The 23885-nt window shown below is 39.7% G+C and overlaps 1 protein-coding gene across 1 annotated transcript; it reads right to left on the bottom strand.

Moving 5' to 3' along the window:
* Positions 1–454: 454 nt before the first annotated feature.
* On the bottom strand, positions 455–22327 carry LOC140227900 (uncharacterized). Its single transcript, XM_072308285.1, has 21 exons — positions 22221–22327; positions 20819–21462; positions 19400–19612; positions 18632–18792; positions 17808–18006; positions 15188–15349; positions 14498–14713; positions 13632–13878; positions 12718–12939; positions 12244–12292; positions 9865–10026; positions 9415–9468; positions 8110–8157; positions 7198–7262; positions 6143–6445; positions 5463–5639; positions 3948–4690; positions 2942–3063; positions 1933–2028; positions 1215–1280; positions 455–781 (listed from the first exon to the last, which is right to left on the bottom strand). The coding sequence occupies exons 2-21, from the start codon at positions 21354–21356 to the stop codon at positions 686–688; spliced, it is 3939 nt and encodes a 1312-aa protein (XP_072164386.1). The 5' UTR covers positions 21357–21462; positions 22221–22327; the 3' UTR covers positions 455–685.
* Between the last annotated feature and the right edge of the window lie 1558 nt (positions 22328–23885).

Genomic DNA, 23885 nt, shown 5'->3' on the forward strand with positions numbered 1-23885 from the left:
GAACGTAGCGAGAATTAAATGTTACGGTTGGAAATAAAGCGTGAAAATAGTAGTTCATTTTACATCAGTATTCTTTACAGAAAGCCCGATGCACAAATTGTTTTTTGATGCTCTCGAAGATTCAGTTGACAAGGTATTATCCTTGTCAAATAACGTCATGATATTGGGAGATTTTAATTGTGATACAAGTACGAAAAATAATTTATCAAAGAATATTTTAGAGTTTTGTGCCACAACATAAATGAGACAAATTATTGAAGAACCAACCAGAGTTCGGGTGGGCCTTGCTACGTTGGGCATGAATGTCAGCCTTGAATAGTTTGCGGTGAAAAGGGAGTCTTTTGCAAGTTTTACAACATATTCAAATAGCAAAAATCTGTGTGATGCATAGGACATGGTAAACAAAGTATCTCACACGATTTTGACAGCCTCTTCATCTCACTGGAAGACATCTGGTTTCCAATTTCATAAGCGGTTGCTATGACAGCAAGTCTAGGTGCAATGGCAAGTGTCATGGTGATGACAAGAATCCTGCTTCCTGATTGGCTGCGGCTACAAGAAGTTGTCATCCTAGCAAGAATTACCATCATAGCATCCTTTGTGAAATGAGACCCTGGTGCGTGTGCGTCTGGAGGGGGATATCGCCAGTTTACAGCCCGTACAGATGGCAAGGAATGCTGCATTTCTAGAAAGACATGTTGAGGGCGTTGTACTTCCGCAGCAGCATCCGCACCGACCCCAGCTCTCTGGTCACCTGGTCTAGTCTCTGCTCAAGCTTCTCCTTTATTTCAGTGAGGAAATATGAAGTAGGATAGCAATAAAAGCAATGAGTTACCATGTACCTTTCTAAGTCACATTCCTGACCTCTCTTTATAGCAGGATACAAATTTGATGTAGCATGGAAGCACAAATAGCATGCATAATTCCAATACAAAATTTATAGCAGACACATCAAGATTAATTCTTTCTGAAAAAGTATACCAGTATATTCATCAAGGTAGTCTCCCACTCCAAGCATTACATCCAGGCCCTATGTCTTCTTCTTTTTTCCATTTACTCTGTACCAATGTGTTTCAGGTGATTTCATACTCACCATCAATCACAATCATTTCTGGAACATTTGAAGACTGTAAGATTCACTCTGGAGTCGTACGGTCCTAATCATACTGAAAATTACAGGAGGCATACGTAATTATCTTTAATCTCTGACATACCTGCTGTTCTAATTTCTTGGCACTGGTTGGTCCTGAATTTGGCATGTGGGTGAGGGCGCTTTCCAACTAGAGATTGGAAAATACAAAGAAACGGTTAAAGTATACTCACTGCAGACATTCTGCCATGATATCCTTCTGACAATCAAGAACAAGTCACAGGGCAATGACTCAAATAAGTTCAAAACATCCGTATCAAAACATCTACAGTAATACTAATTATTGTCACCAAATTAGATGTTGATTTCATACAGATAAGACATTTTACAAACTCTCGTGGCATTGCTAAAGTACTGAATTTTCAAGCTGGTCACTTTGTCAAGAATCCTTTACATTCTCCATAGTTTGGGCATTTTCTTCAGTTTCAATCTATCAATCAATGCTAACAATATTCAAGCAGCCTCTCATAAAAATCCATGCTTGCAAGTCCTTTTTGTATACATTTGTTATTAAACTTTTGCTGATTCAACATTTGCTAATTTCGGGACATTAGCAAAATCTGAAATCCAACCAAAAAGTTCTATGAATATCAACACAAGAAAGCGGGTGTTAAATAGGGAACCCTCAAAAAGGTACATATGGTCTTATATACATCCAGGGTAGCCTCTTCAGTATTGCCACTGCTCTACGAGAAGGCCCTGCCATTATTATCACCCCAGTATTGCCAGGTACCCATGAATACACCTGGGTTGACAAAGGGGCATCATGGGTGCCTCCCTACCTTTCTCTTCTCAATCATGAGCTCGTCAAGTCGCTTGCTCTCCTTGGACAACCTCCTCAGAATCTCTTCCGGTGTCTCGGATGTCTTGGATGTCATCTGGTGGGGAAAGTCAGAGACAGAAGTCCTGGTTTAACGGTGACACAAAATTTGCTCCTTTGACAATTGCTACGGTCTTATGTTTTTCCAAGGACTTACTGTCAGGGTTAGGTTGTGTTAGGGTTTGAGGTATACTCTGATGTAAGGATTAGGATTGGGGTTAGGATTATGTTTGTGGGTAGAATTTGTTTGACTTAGCGTGCAGATATTTCATGGGAGCAATTGTTGCAGGAGCAAATGTCATGGAACCCGTTCTAACAGAGACTTTCAAACCAGAGTTAAGGTGACAATGTCTGGGCAATCTTTTTTTCACCCTGCCTATTAAAATGGTCCCCGCAAAATGTTGCTCAGACATTGCCACAGTAACTGTTGCCAAATTCTACCCTAGCCAGCTGGGGTAATTACCTCGGCATAACCCTGACAACCCTTCTGTTAAAAGGCTCTTGCAGGAATATTCCTTTGATACACTCATCACTCATGTGCAATAGTCCAAACAGAATAACACACCACTCGATTTGAATGATGAAAGTATCACAGTCTTTCAATTTTGAGAATCCAAATACACAGTGCTAACCATAATTACCTCCGCCAAGGGAGGCGATTATGTTTTCATTACCGTTGGTTTGTTTGTTTCTTTGTCCGTGTGCAAAATAACTCAAAAAGCTGAGAACAGATTTTGGAAGAAACTTGCAAGAAAGGTTGAGAATGACACAAGGAACAGATGATTAAAATTTGGTAGTGATCCGGAAATTCTTATGGATTTTATGAAGGATTTTCCATATTTCGGCAGGTAGGGTCAATGAACTTGGGAGGTCAAGCTGCACATTTTTGAGGTTTCCATACGCTCACTAAAGTGCGTGCTCTAGTTTCTGTATAGGCAGTATAAGAGATGTCATTGGTTGAGACATCTTACCCTGTTAACATTCCTCTGTGCCGCTTTCTTCGCGTCAGTCAGGCCGTTCTCCCAGTCCGCCCGTGTGGTCACATGACCCTGTCGGACACGTTGCAGAGCTGCTTCAAATGGGTCCCCTCCAACTGGCATAAAGGGATGATGTGCAAATTGCTTAAATTTTTGCGCTGATTACCACGCTTATACATGTTTCAAGCAACAAACCACATAGCAGTTACTAAGCCAGCACATCTCATATCAAACCACAAGATGGCATTCAGTAACTCCACAACTACAATAACAAGTTAATCATCCGTTTCTGGACTGATCATATTAAGTACATTAGTTGTTATTGACAATCCTCATTATCCTAACATCAGAATTGCTTTCTACCTCTCAGCCATACTCAAGATTAAAATGAACTGCCTTTAATATGTACTTTTTGATGTTGCTTTGGTAAATGAGTTACAAGCTGTAATAGATTTTTCCATAGCCAAGTACCCACTGCAATATGAACTCCATATCACAGATTTCATTATTCAAAGCAAGTAATTGTGTTAACAATATGTCAAGAAAATTAAAACCACTTTTTTATAATTGAATGTTTACCATGAGCAAACTTTGAAGAACAGGAAACATTACATCTGTGATTCTGAATATAAACTCTTGAGTTTCCAGCATTGTTTTTTTTTTTTTGTGTGTGTGTGTGTGTTTGTTTGTTAGTTGGTGGGTTGTTCTTTTTTTGTTTGTTTTGTTTTGTTTTTTTGTTTTTGTTTTTTTTTTTGGCGGGGAGGGTTCTGTCACAGATAGTGTTGGTATACTGAGATTCATTTTCATTTTCATTTTGTAAATGCTTACACCATAAATTTTGTATCAAAATAAAAAGTACACTACCTGACCTGGGCCGGGTTATCTTATTCTTCCATGATAAAGCATTCAAAATGGCAAAGTCATCACTAATAAATACCGTACATATTTTCAATGAATTACAGAGTGTGTGAATGCTGGGAAGACACTACTTGGTACTCACTGACTGGAGTCTGCACTGCCTTGCTAGTTGTTCCTCCTCCATCTCCCTTTTTCATATCTGCATCCTTAAAACTGGCTGCCAGATTCCTGCGGGGACTACTCCGCTTCCGTCTCTCACTCCCGCTATTCTCGCCGACGGAATACTTCGCCAGACTCTTGCGAGCTGCTTGACCCGGCGACATCGTGCCGACCGTCTCCGCTGCACCTCTGGGACTCGTTTTGGAGTTCTTGTTCTTGCTGCCAGAACCGAGGGCAGTGGTGGGGGACTGGTGCATCGCCCAGACGTGGAGGCTGGGATCGGGGTCCTTGCCTGGATGCAGGTGCTCGCCGATGGTGGACGCCCTCTTGTAGTTGGTCCTCCCTTGCTTACCACCACTGTCTCTCCCAGATGCACCCCTCTTAGAAGCGGCATCTCGCTTTGAGCCTGCATCATCGCCCTTGCCATCACTTTTCTTCCCACTGTTAGTCCTGTTCTTGTACGACACCAGTTGCGCATCTGTCACAGCTCCTCCTTTCGGCGGAGAGAAGTCCCGCTCCGGTACTTCTCTGGAGATCTGTCCGGGGCTCACTTTCGGCAGGGACACACCCAGGGGATGGTGTTTCCTTGGGGAGCGGCCAGAGGTCTTCCACCTGTCCAGCTGGGCCGCAGCTTTCATCATGGGGGAGAGAGGGCGGTCATCGAGGTCTGAATCAAACGGTGGCTCCAGGGTGTCAAACGAAAGAACTGGAAGCTGCTCAGGAGTACTGGGAAGGACAAAATTGTCACAAAAAATTGTGACTGGTTTATGTTGTACATTACCAAAGAGATGTTGTAATCTAATGCCAGTTCAAGGCTTTATGTCACTTATCATCAACTTGTGCAGGCAATGAAAAGTTTTGGAAAACTTCAGAAATAAAAATAAAAATAAAATTGCTCTATTCAAGGAAAACATTAAAAAAGCAAAGGTGCACATCTGCCACTAGATAAATACAATTCTTCAGAGGAAATCACTGAACATCTTCTTGAAGGTATGATTTTGAGGAAATTCAGAGAAGTATGTTTTGGAACTCAGATGTAAAAAATGACCTGGAACGGACTGTCAAAAACTGTGATATACTGAAAAATAATGAAAGAAAAAAAGCCTCACATGCTTGCCAGAAGCAGTGATAGCTTGTAACTAATTAAACTTTGAAAGTTTTTCCTTTCACCCGCCAAATTTACCACAAAGTGAGGATTGGAGCCCCTGTGTGAGCTATGCCATTTCTCCAAGCCTACACCCAACTAATTCACCACCATGTGAAGTTACAGTCAAACTCTAGCACTGAATGCAACATTCAAAACATAACTTGGCTGTCCTTTTGTATGGAAATTTTATGCCATTAACATTAAGAGCATATATCACATCATATTTCACAAATATCTTATTTCATATACTAGTTTTCGTAAGGTACAGTATCAACAATAAACATATGTTGTGTATTACCACTAACAAACATTTCAATGGGTAGGAAACTGGAAACATTCTGGAATCTTCACCTGTCGACATGAGCCTGACTGGTAGCATCACTCCCTGGACCAGTGACCTTGGCATCACCAAGAGAGGGTGTACTCTGCCTGGGAACCTGGCCAGTGAGGATGTTGTAGTTCGCTCCTGAACGGAGAAACTTCCTGTCCTCCACACTGAGACGCAAACTACTCCCAAGGGTTGCAGGACTGAATAGTAAATCAACACAAAAAGAATACAAGAGTGCAAATTTGCTAAGTAATTCAGCTGTACGACTTGATCTGGCTTTATTGCTAGTAATCAAAAAGAGAAATTCAGAGCCATTAGTTATTTCATACAACTGTTGAGGAGCAATGAGTATTAATGAGCCTTGGTTTCTGCCACTATTATACATGTAGCTGCTCATTAGGGACTTGAACCAAGGACCCCACAATTAAGAGTCCCAAGCCACATCAACTGAGCCTCACACAAAACTGCCTAGCTTTTCTTTATTTTCTGCAATACTCACAGAGTGATGTCATAGTGGGATAAGCTAGGATTAAAAAAAAATTTGGTCTAATGACTAAAAATTCTTCACTGAAATGGAACCTTTATCCTTTATTATCACCACTGGCAACAAACTGCATACAATGTCAGTGTTACGGTAGAATATCGGTCCTGACAGGACTACATAGTACTCTTGACAAAGAATGACCGAGTCTTGTTAGAATACCTCTTACTGCTGGCTGGTCTCACCGTCAGCCCAACACTCTCTGGCTCGACTTGGGTCTGACGAAGGCCGATGACCGCATCATCGCCGTGGAAACCGTTCTGCATCGGCGAGGACTCCTCAGCCCCAGGCAAGGCAGGCTCACTATGACCCGGTTGCTCGGCAACATCCAATGGGATCGGACCCAAGGAGGAGGAGCTCCTGGAAGAATTCCCGTCCCCCCGGGCGGAGTCCACTCTGCCCTGCTGCAGTCGCCTCTTCTCCCCCTCTAGCTGTTTGATCTCAAGCTCCTGACGAACTGCGGTCCTGCAGCAGACAAAGACAACAGAGACGTATGGTCAAATAAAGGTCTTGATGATTTTTTTTTCTGAATAATGACCCTACTGACCACAAAACCACCAGACAGAAAATATTCTTATAGCCTATGATCGCAGACAAACTTATTTTAATGATGAATTGCATAATGTTTGTTTCATTCAGAGAGCTGTGTAACAATTATTAAGGTTATCTGCTTCCCACGTGATACCTTTACATCTGCAAGGATACCCAACATACTATATAATATGAAAATTGTGCCCCTTACGGACAGGACTGTGCAACAGGTAATGCCATTTGTAACAAATATGTGTAATCAATACGTTGCAATCAATTCATTAACAATTAAAAAAGAACATGCTCTTCAGTGGTACTGTATTTTGTGGTAGATTTATATTTGTGAGGTTCACTTATCAACTGATATGCACAAAGTTACAATAAGAGAAAATATAAGGTCCAGTAACACAAATGCACTGTCTTTATTCACCAAGGCGAGGAATCAATACCTTTGCTTTTTGAAAAGGTGCAGTAATATTCTTTTACTTTGTTGCAGGCATACTTGATTGTAAATCGAACCACCCAAAGTTTGCTCTACAAATTCAAAGCTGCAAAATATTATGCTTGCTTGACATAGCACACAGCCATAGTTTATGGATGGCCACTCAATAGCATCTACACCCTTATCTCATAAAAACTCATTGGGATACTTGTCAAAAAACGGGGTAAGCAGTAAGTTGTCTCACCTCTTAAGTTCAGATATTGAAGAGTTTGCCTCTTCAAGGGTCATTTGAACTTTCAGAAGTTCAGCCTGAGGGGAAGGAAAACAAAAATGCATTCACATGAGAAGAAAACAGCTTTACATCAATGAATTAAGCCATTACACTGCTCTAAGTGATTTAATGGACCTGCCTCACATACTCATCATGACATATTGAAAATGGGAAAGACAGAAAAAAAAGATTTCCCATTTTCTCACACCATGTCATGATGTTATAGCATGGCAAATCCCAACTACAGTGCATTCCTGCTATAACAAAAACTGTTATAACAAAATTCCGGTTACAAGATAAAAATTCAGGTTGCAAACTTATCGGCGCAATGTTTCTTTATTGTTTATTTGTTCAGTTATAACAAAATTTCAATTTAACGAAAGAAATCTGCCGGTACCAAGGATTTCGTTATAACAGGAGTCCACTGTAAAGTCAATTTTACAAATCTATAAAATACATGGCTGGCACATATAAATCTCAGTGCAAAGGGACTTGTGTCAGGTATGGTTTCTGTGGAGTCACTTGTGGCAAAATTATAGCGATACATGTATACATCACTTGAATAATCATTTATCTGTTTATACCTAGTATGTATTCCTCCATCACTTTATGTAAATATTCATAAGAGAATCAATTCATGAGCTATCCAGCTAATTCTCTGAATGTGTTAAAAAAGGTTCTAAGATACTGCTGTAGTTAGATCTTAATTTGGCTGAAATTACAAGAGCACATTTATTTAGAAGAAATATGGTTTGTATATCTTGCAGAAAATACCTTTGAATTACATGACTATGAAGTATGAAGGTGTACCTGAAACTGACACTAAAACAAAAAACCAAACAAAGACAAAAACAGGAGAGTAGACAATGCTTTCTTTTCATTTACCTGAGTTCTTTCATGTTGTTCACTCAACTGTGTGTACTGGCCAATCAGCTGAAGTGGAGGAGAAGCAGAAGGGATATACATATGAGACAGTCTGGAGATGAGACTATTCAAGGAGGAATTAATGATTTGAGCAGCCACACAGAAAAAAACAAACACAAAAACAAAACAAAACAATCTCGTCATCTACTGCTTAGATGACAGGTTCGATTCCCACTGGTTCCTTTTTTTCCGACATGTTTGTTAATTTACAGATCAGCAGTTGCGATCTTAACAAATTTAATTTGTAGAGGGAGACAAACTGAAGAAACTCACACCTGAACCTTCACCCCTCTGAATAATATCTTTCTTTCAAAAACAATCTCATATCACATGAGTACTGGAGAGGCAATTTAAGCACAGACCTAGGATGGTCAGGCTTTTTCAAGATTTTCTTTGAATAATGGGGGGGGGGGGAGGGAGAGGGGATATAATTGTGTGTGAACAAGAACAGAGACTCCACCTCAAAGTATCTCTTAAACTGGAAAGTCCTCCCATCTGGGTCCCTAGCAAACTGGAGACTCAGATCACCAGAACACACAATATCATGTGTGCTTTCACAAGCATGAAGTGCGACATCTCTTTCAGCCGGTATCATGGAAGTTCCAGGCTTGTAGATGTTCACTGGTGCTATTTCAGTCTTAGTTTTCAACATATATGACAACACTAAAGTTAGGGGTGGAGATAGCTGAATATGAAGAGGGAGAAAATGCATTTTAAGTGTCAGACACACAACTACATAGGGCAGGAGATTTTGCAAAAATGGCCTCAATACAGAGATCTTCCACCAGTAGTGAGAGAGAAGTTGTCTCTCTGAGAACTCCTGACAAGCCAGTTACACTATGAGAACAATAAATGCTTATGAGTATTTCTTGCTTTTGGCCAAACTGCTGGGAATAAAGGACTGAAGTGATGATGTCACTGTCTTCTGTTTTTTGGTTTTTTTTTTTCGTTTTTTTTTTTTTAAAAGCTGCTAAAGCTCAGTGCTGGTTGTACACAAAATAACCTTGCACATTGTTTCAGGCAGAGGGTTGGAACCGCGTAAGAGCATGGTTAGCAACTGTTGTGTTCATAGATATTCACGTAGCATGAGGCTGTTTCGAACTAGTTTCCATGGCGATGACTGGCTATGATATCCTACTACAGTACTCTATAACCATCAACTCGTTAGCTTAGAAAGCAGGTGGACCCTGTACAAAGTTTATTAGAAATTGAGAATCTGGTAGACAGTTGGTCTAAAGTGTGGTAGAGAACGACTACGAGATTTACCTTGCTAAGCATGGCTTGCTCCTTCTTGCCTGCTGTTGTCTGTGCATCTCGGACCTGTGAGCAATATGAATGGATTCACATGGGTGTTATTTCTATGCAAAGTGTTGCCGCACCACAAGTTCACCTGCCCTAGGCAACCATATTTTGCCAGTGGGCAAGTGAAACAGAGGGACAGTTGCCCATTTCCATTCATTATTGGCCTCTACCAATCCTGTATCATAGCAGTATTGCTGCTACGTCAGGCACATTCCTATTTCTGGAGGGTCTGTTTACCTAACACTTGCCCTTCATCTCAGTGTTTTTCATCTTAGGAAAATATTAATTTACTTCCTTTAAAACTGATGTGCTCCCATTCAATCAAAACTTTTGAATCAGTCCACGCTAACACCACTTCCTATTTTCCAATAAACGTGCTAAATACTGGCTGAAGAAAATGCCCAGCTGCCTCACCTGCTGAGCCTCAAAGAGGGCACTGTCCAGCTTCCTGTTCTGCTTCTCCAGTTGCTTGACCACCTCCTCCCTCTTCTTCACCAGCTTGACCAGATCCTCTGACCTCTGCTGGAGGACGGCGATGGTGCTGTTGGCCTGGCCGTAACGGTCTGGCCACTCCAACTGGGGGAAGTGGGGGCAAAGCGAGTGAAGATAAATTTGAGGGACAGTGTGTTAACCCGTTGAGGACGGACTGATTTTGCTAGAACACTCATTTCCCATCGGCACCTGCCCGAGTATACTCGGGACTCGTCCTCAACTGGTTAGAAATACATGATACATGATGAAAGAGTCACTGGAGTAGTGATGGAAATAGTTATAACCTCTTTTTTCTAATATGAAGAGAGTAGCTGCTGCTAATATTTGAAAATGACAGACATCAGTGAAGGGAATGGTGAAGATAGAATTGAAGTAGAGCGTTTAAAATTATGATGTGAAAAGGTCATGGCAGTATTTTATGGCAGAGGTCAGTGAAGACAAATTTGAGGGAGCAAGTGTGAGAAATGTGTGATGTGAATGTGTCACTGTAGTTGTAACTAGAAATGTCGCTTTGGCGACTGGTATGCCTCCGCCATAATGCATGATTTTCCCAATAGGTCTAGATAGTACATGTGGACAATGTGTGATTACATTTTCACAAAATTGGCAAAATATTGAAATGACAAGTTTGTCACAAATGTGTTGAATGTTTACCTTCCTTGACCTAGGTTTAATTGGATGAATAGGAGAGCATGTATCTAGGGATTTAAGGACTTTAACTCGACTTTGACCCATTCATACATTTAGGCATTGAGTAATTTTCAAGGTACAGGTGTGGAGAAAAAGTGCAATTTCTGAATTGAATAGTAAATTGTTACCATTTTCATCTGGCCCTTGACCCTAAAATTCATGAGATAATCACTTTCAGGTAGAACATGCATAATATGTACTAAGTTTCAAGGTAACTTGAGCCACTTCCGAGATATGGAGGAAAAAGTTAGTTCAGCACTTTCAATTGATCTTTGACCTTTTGACCTTTGAGGCAAAAAGAGAAAAAAAAAAAACTTTCCAGAGAATTTCTATTAGGTTACACATGTATGCATACACCAAGTGTAAAAAAAAAAAAAACCCTGCCGGCATTGCATGATAGGAGGGAAATAGTAAAATTTTGAAGTGTTGCACTTGACCTTTGACCCCATGAACCCTACATTCTCTAGATAATCACTTCCAGTCAGTATATGTATATACTATGAAGATACCTTGAACAATTTTCCAAGGTATGGAGAAAAAAAAAGTTTTAATATTTTTACTTGACCTTTTGACCTTTGACCTCATGACCCAAACTTTCACCAGAGAATCTTAATTGGGTAATACATGTATACACTAAGTTTCAAGAAAATATCTTCAGGCATTCAATAGATATGGTGGAAATAGTGAAATTTTATGTATTTGACCATGACCTTTTGACCTTTGACCTTTGACCTCATGACCCAAACTTTCACCAGAGAATCTTAATTGGGTAATACATGTATACACTAAGTTTCAAGAAAATATCTTCAGGCATTCAATAGATATGGTGGAAATAGTGAAATTTTATGTATTTGACCTTGACCTTTTGACCTTTGACCTTGAGCATGTGCACCCAAAAGTTGATAGGCACAACTTCACCCCCTAATACACATACATGCCAAGTTTCATTAGGATACCTCAACGGGTTTTGATAGTTACCTTGTCCACAAAATTCATTACGGACGGACGGAAGGACGGACGGACGGACGGACGGACGGACGGACGGACGGACGGAAGGACGGACGGACGGACGGACGGACGGACGGACAACCCGAAAACATAATGCCTCCGGCACCACTTCGTGGCGGAGGCATAATGAAAATAATTTATAATCCTTATTTCTGAAAGGTAAAGGGTAGCTGATAATATTTGAATATGGTAGATATGGGCGAGGTGATGGTGAAGACAAAATTGGGGAGAGGGAACTTAAAGATTATGATGTGAAAGGGTCAGTGCATCAGTTATAAAACAATTATCTTTACTTCTAAATTGGAAAAGAGCAAGAGCTAAAAATATGTAAATGAAGTATAATGGAACACCTCTGCAATTTATTGATTGGTCAGCTGAATTTACAGTGAAAACTGGCTTTAGTCATTCACTGAATTGCAATAAAAATTATAACATACCTTTGCTGATTTTGAATTAATGAGCTGGTAAACCCATATGCTAACTACGAGTACATTCTAAAGGCAAATGTCTGATATTTATTGCAATGACATAAAATGAACCACCACATGCTATTTCTTTATCAAAGGTTAAAAGTCAACAACAACACAGGGCAAAACAACTTACCAGTCTAGTTTCTAAGGCTCTAACTGTATTCTCCAGGTCTTGAATACGGCTTCATGTGGAAAGACAAAGAAGAGACACGTATAATGAAGATAGTTAATTCTTTTACATTTTTTTTCAAATCACTCAAGCACTCCTACAGTCAAATTTCAAATGCCATATCTTCAGAAATTATTCTTTCAAAGGAGAATGTTCCTGAAGGGAACAGATACTGGGATATCAGTGAGAATAAAAGAAAGAACCCCAAAATCATTTAAAAGAAGCTGGTTTATACATGAACTGGCCTAAATTTGAAACTGCCAGTGCCTGAATTCAAGCTTTTTTTCCAGAAAACTACTATCCATGCAGACATTTGAATGCAGGTCATGAAACTAAAGCAACAGAGCAAATTTACAATCGATTGGTAAAAAAAAAAAAAAAAAAAAGAACGGACAAAGACAAACGGATGTTGCGTGGTGCAGTGTTTTTGTTCCTCACCCATTAGCTGTTGTCAGGCTACCCTCCAGGTCCTTGCAGCGCTGAACCAGCCCCTCCCTCGCTGGCACTGACTCACCACCCAGCTCGCCTTGCTCCCCCGTGAAGGGCGACGCCCCTTGTTTGGCCTGGGCCAGCTGCCTCCGCAGGTCATCCAGCTCCGCCTCGTAGTACGCCTCCAGGTCCGCGATGTGGCGAGTGTACTTCTCCTGGAGGTCTATACGACTTGAGATGGAAAGGGCACACAGATTACATCATTACATCACACACACAAAAAAAGATGAAGACGGTGCAAGAACCATCATCAGTTTGGCATTCATGATTGGGTAATATTAAAAGAAGATACTGCACATGGCACAATGGAAGAATTTCTTTACCACTTTCATGTTAAGAATATGTTTGTTTGTTTTTTTTAACAGACATTTTTGTTTTACTGATTTTTACACAGATTATGATAACATCATTTTTCCTGACAAAATTAAGAGCAACATATTAAACATTTTGAAAAGTTCAATATTCGAATCAAGTATCTACTTCCCATTTTTTTTTTCTTAAATAGCACAATGATTCTGTTCAAATAGTTTAATATAGGTTATTCACTAATTTAATTTGTTTTTCCGCTTTTGAATGTATGTTCATATACTTTATATTACACTGACATTATGTAATTATGGTATTTGACAGAATCTGCTGTATCGATAATAAAATCTGAATTGATTACTAGTAAATGAGAAATTGTGTAACTTCCTGCATATATCAACATTTTTTATGCTTCTTTGTCGGGATATCACCACAAATTTATCACCACAACTTAAAAAAATATTCCCAATTCTGCACTCATAAAAGATGAACCCCATATATTTCAATAACTGGAGGGGCATAAGCACCACTCACACCTCTCCACAAATGGAGCCTACCTGGAAGACGTTCTCGGACTCTCAACAACCTTGGCCTTCTGCTTCCTGCCATGGCCTTGGCTGGAGGCAACCATTTCCTCCTGAGGGATGGTGCTCTCCTGGAGGGGGTCTTCAGACACAAGAGAGTCCCTCTCTAGGGAGAGCTGACCTCCCTTTGGTTTTGCATTGGGTAAGTCCTTGTAGGTCTCCCCCTCATCCAGTCTCCAGTAGGTAAAGTCAGACAGGACAGAACTTGTCTCTTCTGCGTCTAGACAAACAGAACATGTGATCAAATACAGTAAAAGTGGAAAATTTCACACATTTCCTACAACACAAAACTAGCATGATTTAAACAAAAACAAAAACAAAAACAAGCTTGCAAAGTTTTGCTTGTACATGTGTGATTACTTTACATATTTTTAATTGGCAGACCAAAAAATATATGCAAAATTCATATTTCCCTGGCCGAGCGCGAAGAATTAACCGCTCAAAAATTTCCACTTTAATGGTATTACCATCTTGTAATGCACTTCAGGTAATAATGGGGCATAACTCAGACAATAGCAGGTATAGTCATCAATAGCAGGTATAATCACCAATACCATTTACAGCTTTTCGAGGCGCTTCATCATAAATTACTCAACAACCACGTGTGGGTCATAACTTCAATCTGCTGAAAGGTTTCCTTTATAAGTATAGCTTTTGTATCGGTCAATCTTTGCAGTGGTCATTCTTTCATGCATCCAAGAGTCTTTGCATCTGTAACTTCTATTTTTTGTGTCTTCTACACATTACTCATCAAGCCTTCCATAAATGTATGGTTGCCTACAATTTCTTTCATTAAACAGAAGTTTTCCTCGTCTTGAACAAACTGGACTACTCCTCACCTATTTGCGGTTGAGTGGCCTGCTCCAGCCTTGCCCTCTGTTGCTCAAGCATGCCCGCCACAAGTTGCCGCTGTTGGGCATGCTGTTGCTGCAACCCCTGCCACTCCTGCTGCAGCTGACCCACCTGTTTCTCGTATTGGTTCTGCAAGGCCGCCTGTTCCCGCTCGAAGTTCTGCTGCATCTGTTGCAGAAGCACCGTCTCCTGTGTCGTTGGACCTTCTGTGGATTATGATATTTAACTGTCACAACTACATACATGTAGCTTAAAGTTGCATTCTACCTTTGAGAGAAGCTTGCCAACAATGCAGAATAGACTGTTGTGGATATTCATAAATATTCCCAACCATTCTGTAATTGTCAAAATGTGTACAAATACAACCTCTTCCGGAAGATTATGTAGTGGGCATCGGTGGTTGCAATGTTCTTCTACACTTGAGCCACATGGCATATGAGCAGACTGCTTTACGTGAATACACAGATATGCATTTATGGGACTGAGGGTTCACTTTATCTGTATGCTAACACACCTAAAAAGTCACTGCTTGAAGAGCGTGGGCAAACTCCGAATCTTTAAAGTTCAAATGATTCCGTTCTCAACCTTAGAACAAAGTGTTCCCACTGCCTACGATCTTGGTGAACAATAATATGAATGCATACTGATTTCTAGTTATCATGTTTCTTGACAAGAACCAACCCCACCTGGATTTACAGCATCACTCCCATGCCTCTGGTCATGGACATCTGACCATGTGGTCATCTGGGTGTTGTCCAGTGAGCCGGAGACAAACGTGGATGTGTCCGAGGAGGCATCGTCCTGGTCAAGCAGAGGGACCATGTTACTGTCCACGAGGCCTGACAAGAACAAGAACAGACTGGTCAGTCGAGGAATATATCAGAAATTCATCAAAATCCATGGAGTAAACCTCTGTAACGGCTAAAAAGCTTGCCAATGGCTTGTCTGACACTGCAGCATTTAATGGCAGCAATTCGGATTCAAAGAGGAAACTGGTCCAAAAACATTTTCAAATCTTATGCAACCATTTTTCTTTTCAAATTTCCACGCTGCAACAATTTCCATTTTGAAGGTACTATGTGCTTGACTAGGGGATATATCCACAGATTTAAACACATTTTAATAGTAACCAAGCTAAACAACTGGGTACTGGTTGAAGGTTTAGACAAAGCCATGAATTTGAACAATGTAGTGTACTTGGTTTTTTTTTTTTTTTTTAAATTTGATCAAAACATGGATATCACAGAGACCATTCTGAACATGTGCACAAACATTTCTCTCTTTCACTCTTTATAAAAGCTATGGATGCAGTTGCATATCATATGTCATTAGCTGCTAGACTATGACCAACACAGGTCAACACTTACAGGCAATATGCAATATCACACAAACTCAAGCTGTGGAGTATCCATTTGAAAGTAAACCAGGTACAAAAAAAAAAAAGTCTCAAATACAATGTATAAGCAATGGTTGTGCTCACTATGGAATTCTCATGTCACAATGCAGCAGCTGCAAACAGTAAACAAGCTTTTCACACATCATGTTGTTTCTATATGAGATGTGCATAGTAGGCTGTTGTTAAACCAGACTCTTTTGAATCAGCCACTGCAAATATCTACATTGTTGCATTAGAACGGCAAACTGTGGACATGACTGAAAACCACTATTGATTTCATATAACTATATAAACACACAAACAAAGACAAACACAGAACAAAATATACACAAAAAACAAATAAATACAGAAGTAGTTCAACACACTAGTTACATTGATGGCCCAAAACAATTCAGATAGTGCCTCAACTAAATAATCATTTTTACAGTTTCTTGGGAAAGTGATGCTTTGGGTTATCACAAAATTAATGAAAGAATTAACTTTTCTTGTTGAAACAGTAGCTGATCAAATCAGGAAAAGAGGGTGCTTGTTAAATACAAAAAAATAGTATGTTGGGGAAAACAGCCAAATACACAAACACACAACATCAATACAGTTTCACTACAACCCATTTGAACATGTGTTATTTCTTTTCCCCATTTCATTCATTCTCATGTCCAATTTGGTGCAAAACTTTTGCTGACTTTGGTACCCTGTCCCTATTAAAGGGACTGTACAGTACTGGTTGAGGTGGGGATTCAGGTTTATAACATTTCCTAAGTGAAATAATGAGAAACCTCATATGAAATATGAAAGAGCATGTAATTTTAAGAAGGATTAAACGTTCATTTGGTGAAAATTGGTTTTAAAATGGCTGAGATATCAAAAAAAGTGATAATAATAAAAGGCGACAGGCCACGCCTTTTATTAGGATCTCTTTGTTGCACTGGATATCTCAGCCATTTCAAAACCGATTTTCATCAAATAAACTTTTGATACCCCTTAGAATTGCATGCTCTTTGACATCTCATAGATTGGTTTCTGAATATCTTGCAAAACGTTAAAAGCTAAATCCTCACCTCTACCAGAATTGTACAGTCCCTTTAACCCTAAAAAGACTGGGCTATTTTGGTAGCTCGAAAGACTGGGCGGGGGCCTAAAGGGCCCCCCCTTAAGATCTTGGCCGTGGATTGCGCGATCGCCGCGGAAATTTGCACAATGGTAGTGTGCGATGTAATCTACAAGATCGCATATTTAAATTTTCCAAAATAGTCTTCTTTGATTTTATTTTGATTAATTATGCTAATTTATGCGAGAAATCAGACTCTTTGATCTAAATCAGTAAATAAAGCTCCAAAAGTGCTCATTTTTGGTCTAATTATTCTTTGTGGCATTCTTCGCAAATGTACTTTAAAAAAAATTGGGTATCAAAATTAATTTCTTATTTATTTTATTGTTTTACGAATTTCTTATGTATTTCCTTGTTTTTTCGACCTTTTGTTTTTGCTGTTCTTTTAAACACAATTTGTGGCAGACACTTTTTGAAGCATAATACTACTAAAACAAATTAATTTTAGCCATTGAGAGTAAAAATAAGCATATTCATATGAACCATGTGAAAAAACTCAATTTGCATTGACTTTGTACACAAAATCACATTTTTGAGCCATTTTCGGTCTCACATGTATGTACAAAAAGTTATGTAACTTCAGAACCGTACCCCCGGGCGTCACAAATTTGGCGTCAAAATGTGCGGGAAACTCGAAAGAAAAAAGTCATAGAGCATCGCGGCGAGAGCATTGCATGTTGCAGAGTAATCGCGCGAAATGTCGAGGGGGGGGCCTTTTAGGCCCCCCCCCCCCCCCCCCAGTCTTTTTAGGGTTAAAGTATTTTGAATTTCACAAGGTGAGCCACTGATATACCTTTGGCTTGCTGTGAGCCCTCTTCCTTAGAAGCATTAGCACCTCCACTACAGCCTTTCTCTGTGCCGGCCCCCTGGGCTTTGGGGCGGGTGCCCGAGGCCCCGGACAGCTCCCTCACTCCCGTCCCCTCTTGGCCATGATCTACATTGTAGATACAATTAGGCGGCATTGATTTCAGTCTAATGAGACCATGCATTTTCTACTATCATATATGTGACCAGATTTGTCATAAAAACAAAACAGGCATAACAATATGTAGGACTGAGAAGCTTAAAGAATACCATGCAATGTCTGTGATAGATCCGGAATGAATCAGGGGGTGCTTTTTACTTTGAAATAGAGACGACAACAAAGAAAGAAAGAAAAAGAATCAATCACCTGTAGCCCCACAAACAGGCACATATCAGGAGTTTAGAGTATGCCTACACTAGTTTACTGGTCAGAAAAAAAAAAAAAAAAACCTCATGTTTACATAAAACACAAAAAGGCTCTTCCAGACAAGGATGCATGCTCTATGATTGCCGCACAAAGCAATAGATAACATGCGCTACCTGGACTGCATGCACTAACACACATTTTAGTACGAGCAGGTTATCAACCAGCACAGCACTACGTCTTCAGGCGAAAAAAAAAAAAAAAAAAGAGAAAAAGCTGTAAACTTCATTATTGCAAAACAGGCCTTCGGCATGCATACATGTATACATGATATCACATGAGTGGATGCTAGAATAATGGCAAATGTGTGAAAAAGTGGATTGAAGCAACACTGTCCACCCCTAGGCCAGCCCCCACATCCATCACCGTCCCCCCACCCTCCCCCCAACCACTTCTCCAGCTTTCTCACCGGTCCCAGAGAGGAGCTGTTTCTTCAGCCAAGCCATTTGTTTGCGGTGCTGCTCCTGCTGAGCCCTCATCTGCTCCACATGTTGCTGCTTCAGGGCAATAAAGAGCTCTTCCACATTCTCCTGGTCTTGGCGACGCCCACCTGCACATTAGAAAAAGGCATCATTTGAAGAGATAATGGGATAACTTTTTAGAACTTCTTTCTTTGCCCTCCTCTGCACCAGGCACACACTCCCTCTTTATTTTTGTTGAAACAAAAGAAATAAAAAGAAGAAAATGGGGGACACATGCACCCCCACCATTAATTTTGTAAAGGCACCTACCCTTTACGGAATTCCTGGATTTGACCCTGCCCCCCCCCCCCCCATTCCCCCAAAATGAAAAAAAGACAGAGCACATTTTCATCAGCTCTATAGCAGTGAGTAGAAGAATATGAATTCCCTGAATATCAATTCTTTTTTAATTAGAAACAAGTCTTCCATCTGAAAATATACTCCTTGCATTATCAAGACATATCCACAAGATTAAGAAAAAGACCACTCAACAATGTCACCATGACAAACACGCCGAGCACTGCATTTGTACGTAAAATCAGATATCTTTGTCAAGCCTTAAGCTTGAATGTGAAAAAAAAAAGAACCCTTACTATCCTTTACTCAAAACAAAAATTAGAATGAGGGTCTATTTCTACTAATGAAATTATCTCTCTGATATTTGAATTTGAGAGAAGAGTGACAGTGTGAACACACCTTGTTCTCCTCTGCTACTTATGCTGTCATCATCAGCTTCACGCCCACTCTCCTGGCTCCCTCTTTCCCCCCAGTCACTGTCCAATTCCTGGCCCGCAATATCCAGGCTGGGTGTTGCAGCAAAGAGCTCCCCCATCATGGTGCCCAGTGAGGCTTGCTCTAACGAGCCAAGTGAGGGCAGGAACATCACTCTTGTCTGAGGGAAGAAGCTGTGTTACACATACAAATGAAGCAAGAGCACTGTAAACACATAATATGCATTGATAAGTAAATGCTCTAGTTCTGGTGAACATGGATGGCATTTTGAAGGTCAAAACTGGAAAATTTGAAGAATACAAGTTTCTCCTTTTCATTTGAATGCAAAGTGGCCTAAATTGATTTCATGAATTTAATTCTTATCAATTAGTTTACAATGTACAGAGACTGATACAATTGTTTTAATGTACCCGGGTACTGTAAAAGTGGATATTTTCGCACGACTAATTTTTCGCGCTCAGCCAAGTAAGAAGAGTTTTGCTTGTTTTCAATTTCGCGGAATCAACACCTCAACTACTGGAACATGTGGCAGGCAAAACTACCGGTATTTGCATGCCTTTATTTTCGCACTAGTTTCTGGTTGCGTGAAATGCACGAAAATTTCAACACCGCGAAAATTTCCTTTTTTACAGTATCACATTCATATATATTTTATATCACTTATCACATTCTTTAATGGATGCAATTCCAATGTAAATTCTTGAAATGTCTGCCCTGTTCCAGAAAGATACAGAGACTCTACTCAACAACAAAATTAGTTCATATGCAGACAATGAACAGATCTATTAAGACTTTTTTAAATGCCTCATTAAAGAGGGTTTTTCCCGCAAACCAAAAGCTCGCTATAAACTAATATGTGCAAAATAAATTCTTGCCACAAAATATGGATTTTATTGAAAAGCAGATGGAATAATATGCCAGCTGCTAGTTATTATTTAATTGAAAACACCTGCAAATATCATTAGACTGATAGAAAACACAGCTATACAACGTGTCGAATGCATGCACAATAAATCTACAGAACATAGGTTGTACGTATGATTCTACTCACTACAATTCTATTATGAACTAGTCCAAAAGCATAAAATGTGAAACTGCACTTGTCAACCTTTTTCAAATCAAGGCCCATTTTGGCTCCAACAAATATATCTTGAGGCCCAATTAGATCAAATATTAATCTTTTTAATGCTACATATGGCCAAGATTGTGGTTTACGTGAGAGAGCTAAGCAGCCTACTGATTGAGAAGAACAGATCCATAATACACAAACACACAGAACTGCAATTTCTTGCTAATTCTTCCTGTACAATACATGTAGTGTTGTACATGCGTGCAGTTACCTGTCTCCGTCACTCATATGAAGATACTTGTTTTGGAATGAATCTCTGGTAGCATCTATCTCTTCAATATCCTCCTCTTCAGTTTGGTGTTCTCTTTCTCTATCTTCTCCTCCTCCTCCTCCTTCCGTTCCATGTTCCAAACTCAGGTTATGTCCAACACCATTCACGGTTTGGGGACCTACTGGTGCAACATTCTGTGCATCTACGAGATCTCCTGCATGGTGACCCTCACCATTCACGATGTCTACCTCATCATTGGTACCATCCCTCGAAATTAACCCCACTTCATCATCTTCCAGGAGGTCATCCTCCCAATCCTCCTCCTCCTCTTCTGTCCTGTCTTCATCAATATCCCCTTCAATGGTAGCGGATGACATACTCCCTCTTCCATTGCTGCTTTTGCCCCCATTCAAGTCACCTTTGGCTCCTCTGGTTGGATGATACTGTCGTCTCGTTCGTGGGGTCAAAGGGTCACTGTCCCAGGCACTGGTATCTGATGATTCAGACAATTCATTGTCCCCATCCTCCAATACTGCTTGCTCTGTGTCACGCTCTTTGGCGTCTTTGGTATCTTCTGACATGATTGCTTTGAAGGTTTTCCTTTCGCACTCAGCTCAGCAGCTATTGACATCCCTCTGTCAGCCCTAGATGTCTTATTTCAATTTGATATCAGTCATAATTCCTGGCCTGGGAAAAACAAAACAAAACAAAACAAAAGCTTTGTGAAATGGTATCAAGTTGCTAATAGTGAATACTGGAATGGTGACTTTCTTCAAAACAAAAATTTCAGCAGTTGCAGTTATTGTTTACTTTAAACTTTCAAATACATGTAGGCCAACTTACGCTATCACAGCAAACATAAGTTTCTGTTCTCTGGAGTTTCACAGTATCACTTCAGCCAAAAGTTTTAATACTACATTCATCCCAAGTGATCCCATATTATATTATTACTGAAGATTAAATCTGTACTGAGCTGTGTGACCAAACTAAAATTTTATATAAAATTCAAACTGATTTACTGTTTAACGTTAGGTAAGGACCTAGATATAGTAGGCCTAGTGTTACAATACCATGTGTGTGTTTAACGTTACCACTGCACTTTTACGTAGGTCATTTACTGTTTTACCATGGTTAACTTCAATGTTCAGTTCACATCATTACCATGTAAATTTAGACTACTAGTACGTGTGGAAACTATCATCCATTGTTTCTACGAGTGCAACTACCTAATTACCAAAAGATTCAGCACAATTATTAGCACGCCTTTCAGTTAGCAAATAACACTTACACAATACTTAATACGCGGGACTATCGACTGAAGCGCACCAATCCAATCCTAGTCTAACACTAGCTGTGTAACGTTAGCAGTTATGAGTTAGATCTGTGCTCGTTGCTGGAATACTTTCCATCGCAAATACAATGTAAGCCTTGAGCCCAAAATTTACCTGACTTGTTTTGTCTCTGAACGTGCGTGGTGGCTGAAGTGAAGGTCAAGTGATTCCTAGTCAGTCGATCAAAGGGGGAGAACGGAGTATGAAGTTTAAACAGATTGGACCCCTAAAACCCAGGATAGCCAAAAAATGTGTGATGCTTAGAATATTATGCTAGAGATGCGTGCGTAGTCTGGCTTCCTGACCATCTACTCAGTATCCCTCCCTCTAATGACAAAACTAGTACAGCAAAAATTTTATGCAAATTCCGTTGTGCTAATCACAAATTGCCAATTGTTTCTGGAAGATAATTATAATCAAATTCTTAGAAACAAAAGATTTTGTACCCATTGCAATGAAGATAAAATTGGTGATGAATTTCACTACCTTTTTCAGTGCAGCCCAGTAGCCTTTGGAACAGCGAAAGAAATACTTTAAAAAAAATATTACTGGAAATACCCAAAATACTATAAAGATGGATCAATTATTTAAATGTCAAAAGAGGACAGTCCTTTCCAATTTGAGCAAGTTTTGTAGTTACATAATGACACATGTTTAGACTACTAGTATATTTTTCGTCCTTTTCGTAGATACTACATAATAAAGCCTTTTTACAGGCTGTGCATTCTTTACAATCAATTTACAACTTATTTGTCTTCTCACTCTCCCCTCCACTTCTTTTCTTCTCGTTCTCGTCTCCATATTTCCTTTATTCTTTGCTCACTCATCGTATGAATATATTTCCGTATGTCTTTGCGGAGTTTTTTTTTTATTTTCTGTTTCTTTTTTTACTTTTTTTTCTGAAGTATATGTCACTTTTGTTTATTTGTATAAGTACTTTGTCACCAGTTTTGCGTCCTCTCTCTTCTCTCTTCACCTCCATTTCTCTTCTCTCTCCTTCTTTCACCATATATCGTGTATATATTGTATATTTCTGTACATTTTTTTTCTTTTCATCAATCGTATTTCATTCTTATTTACTTTGTGATAGTTGTTTTGTACCCTTTTTAAAGTTATTTGCAATTCTGCATTATTGAATTATGATGTGATTTATGTTTTTACATTGGACTCCGATACCCAGAGTATGGGTTATTGAGAAAAATAAACTTTCAACTTTCAACTTTCAAATTTCAACTTTCAGCTATATCAGCTGCTGGATGCACAGAACTAAAAAAAATTGTCGAGTTCTGTGGCTGGATGGGTGCTCATGGATGCGATGGTCAGATGGCAAAGGGTCTGGAAACCAGACTAAGAAGTGAACACCAACGAGTAAAATCCAGAGATTTCTATACAAGTAATCTCTTTGGTAAAATTTTCTTTGGGGAACACTCTCTCGATTTTACACGTAAACAGGCGTATAAGTACGCAATAGAACTCAGGGGCGGATATTTTAGGAAACAAAACCGCTGGATCGTCACAAGTAAAATGTAACAACGTTTTACGTGAGCGTTAAATATCGAGTGAATGCTGCCTGATTCCTATCATTTTCTTCTTTTTAGGATGCATAGGGGCCTACAGGCTTTCAGATGAATTTAGGACCTCATCATATCATACAGAAACGTCATTTCTACCAAAGGATAAAATATACTTGAAGAAGTAAATGCCCTTTATTTTCCAAGTTTTACTAGTCCCTCAAAGTTCGAGCTATAATAACTAAAGAAAGTATGCAGGCTTAACTAT

The sequence above is a fragment of the Diadema setosum genome, chromosome 4, assembly GCF_964275005.1.
Source record: "Diadema setosum chromosome 4, eeDiaSeto1, whole genome shotgun sequence".
NCBI classification, from domain to species: domain Eukaryota; kingdom Metazoa; phylum Echinodermata; class Echinoidea; order Diadematoida; family Diadematidae; genus Diadema; species Diadema setosum.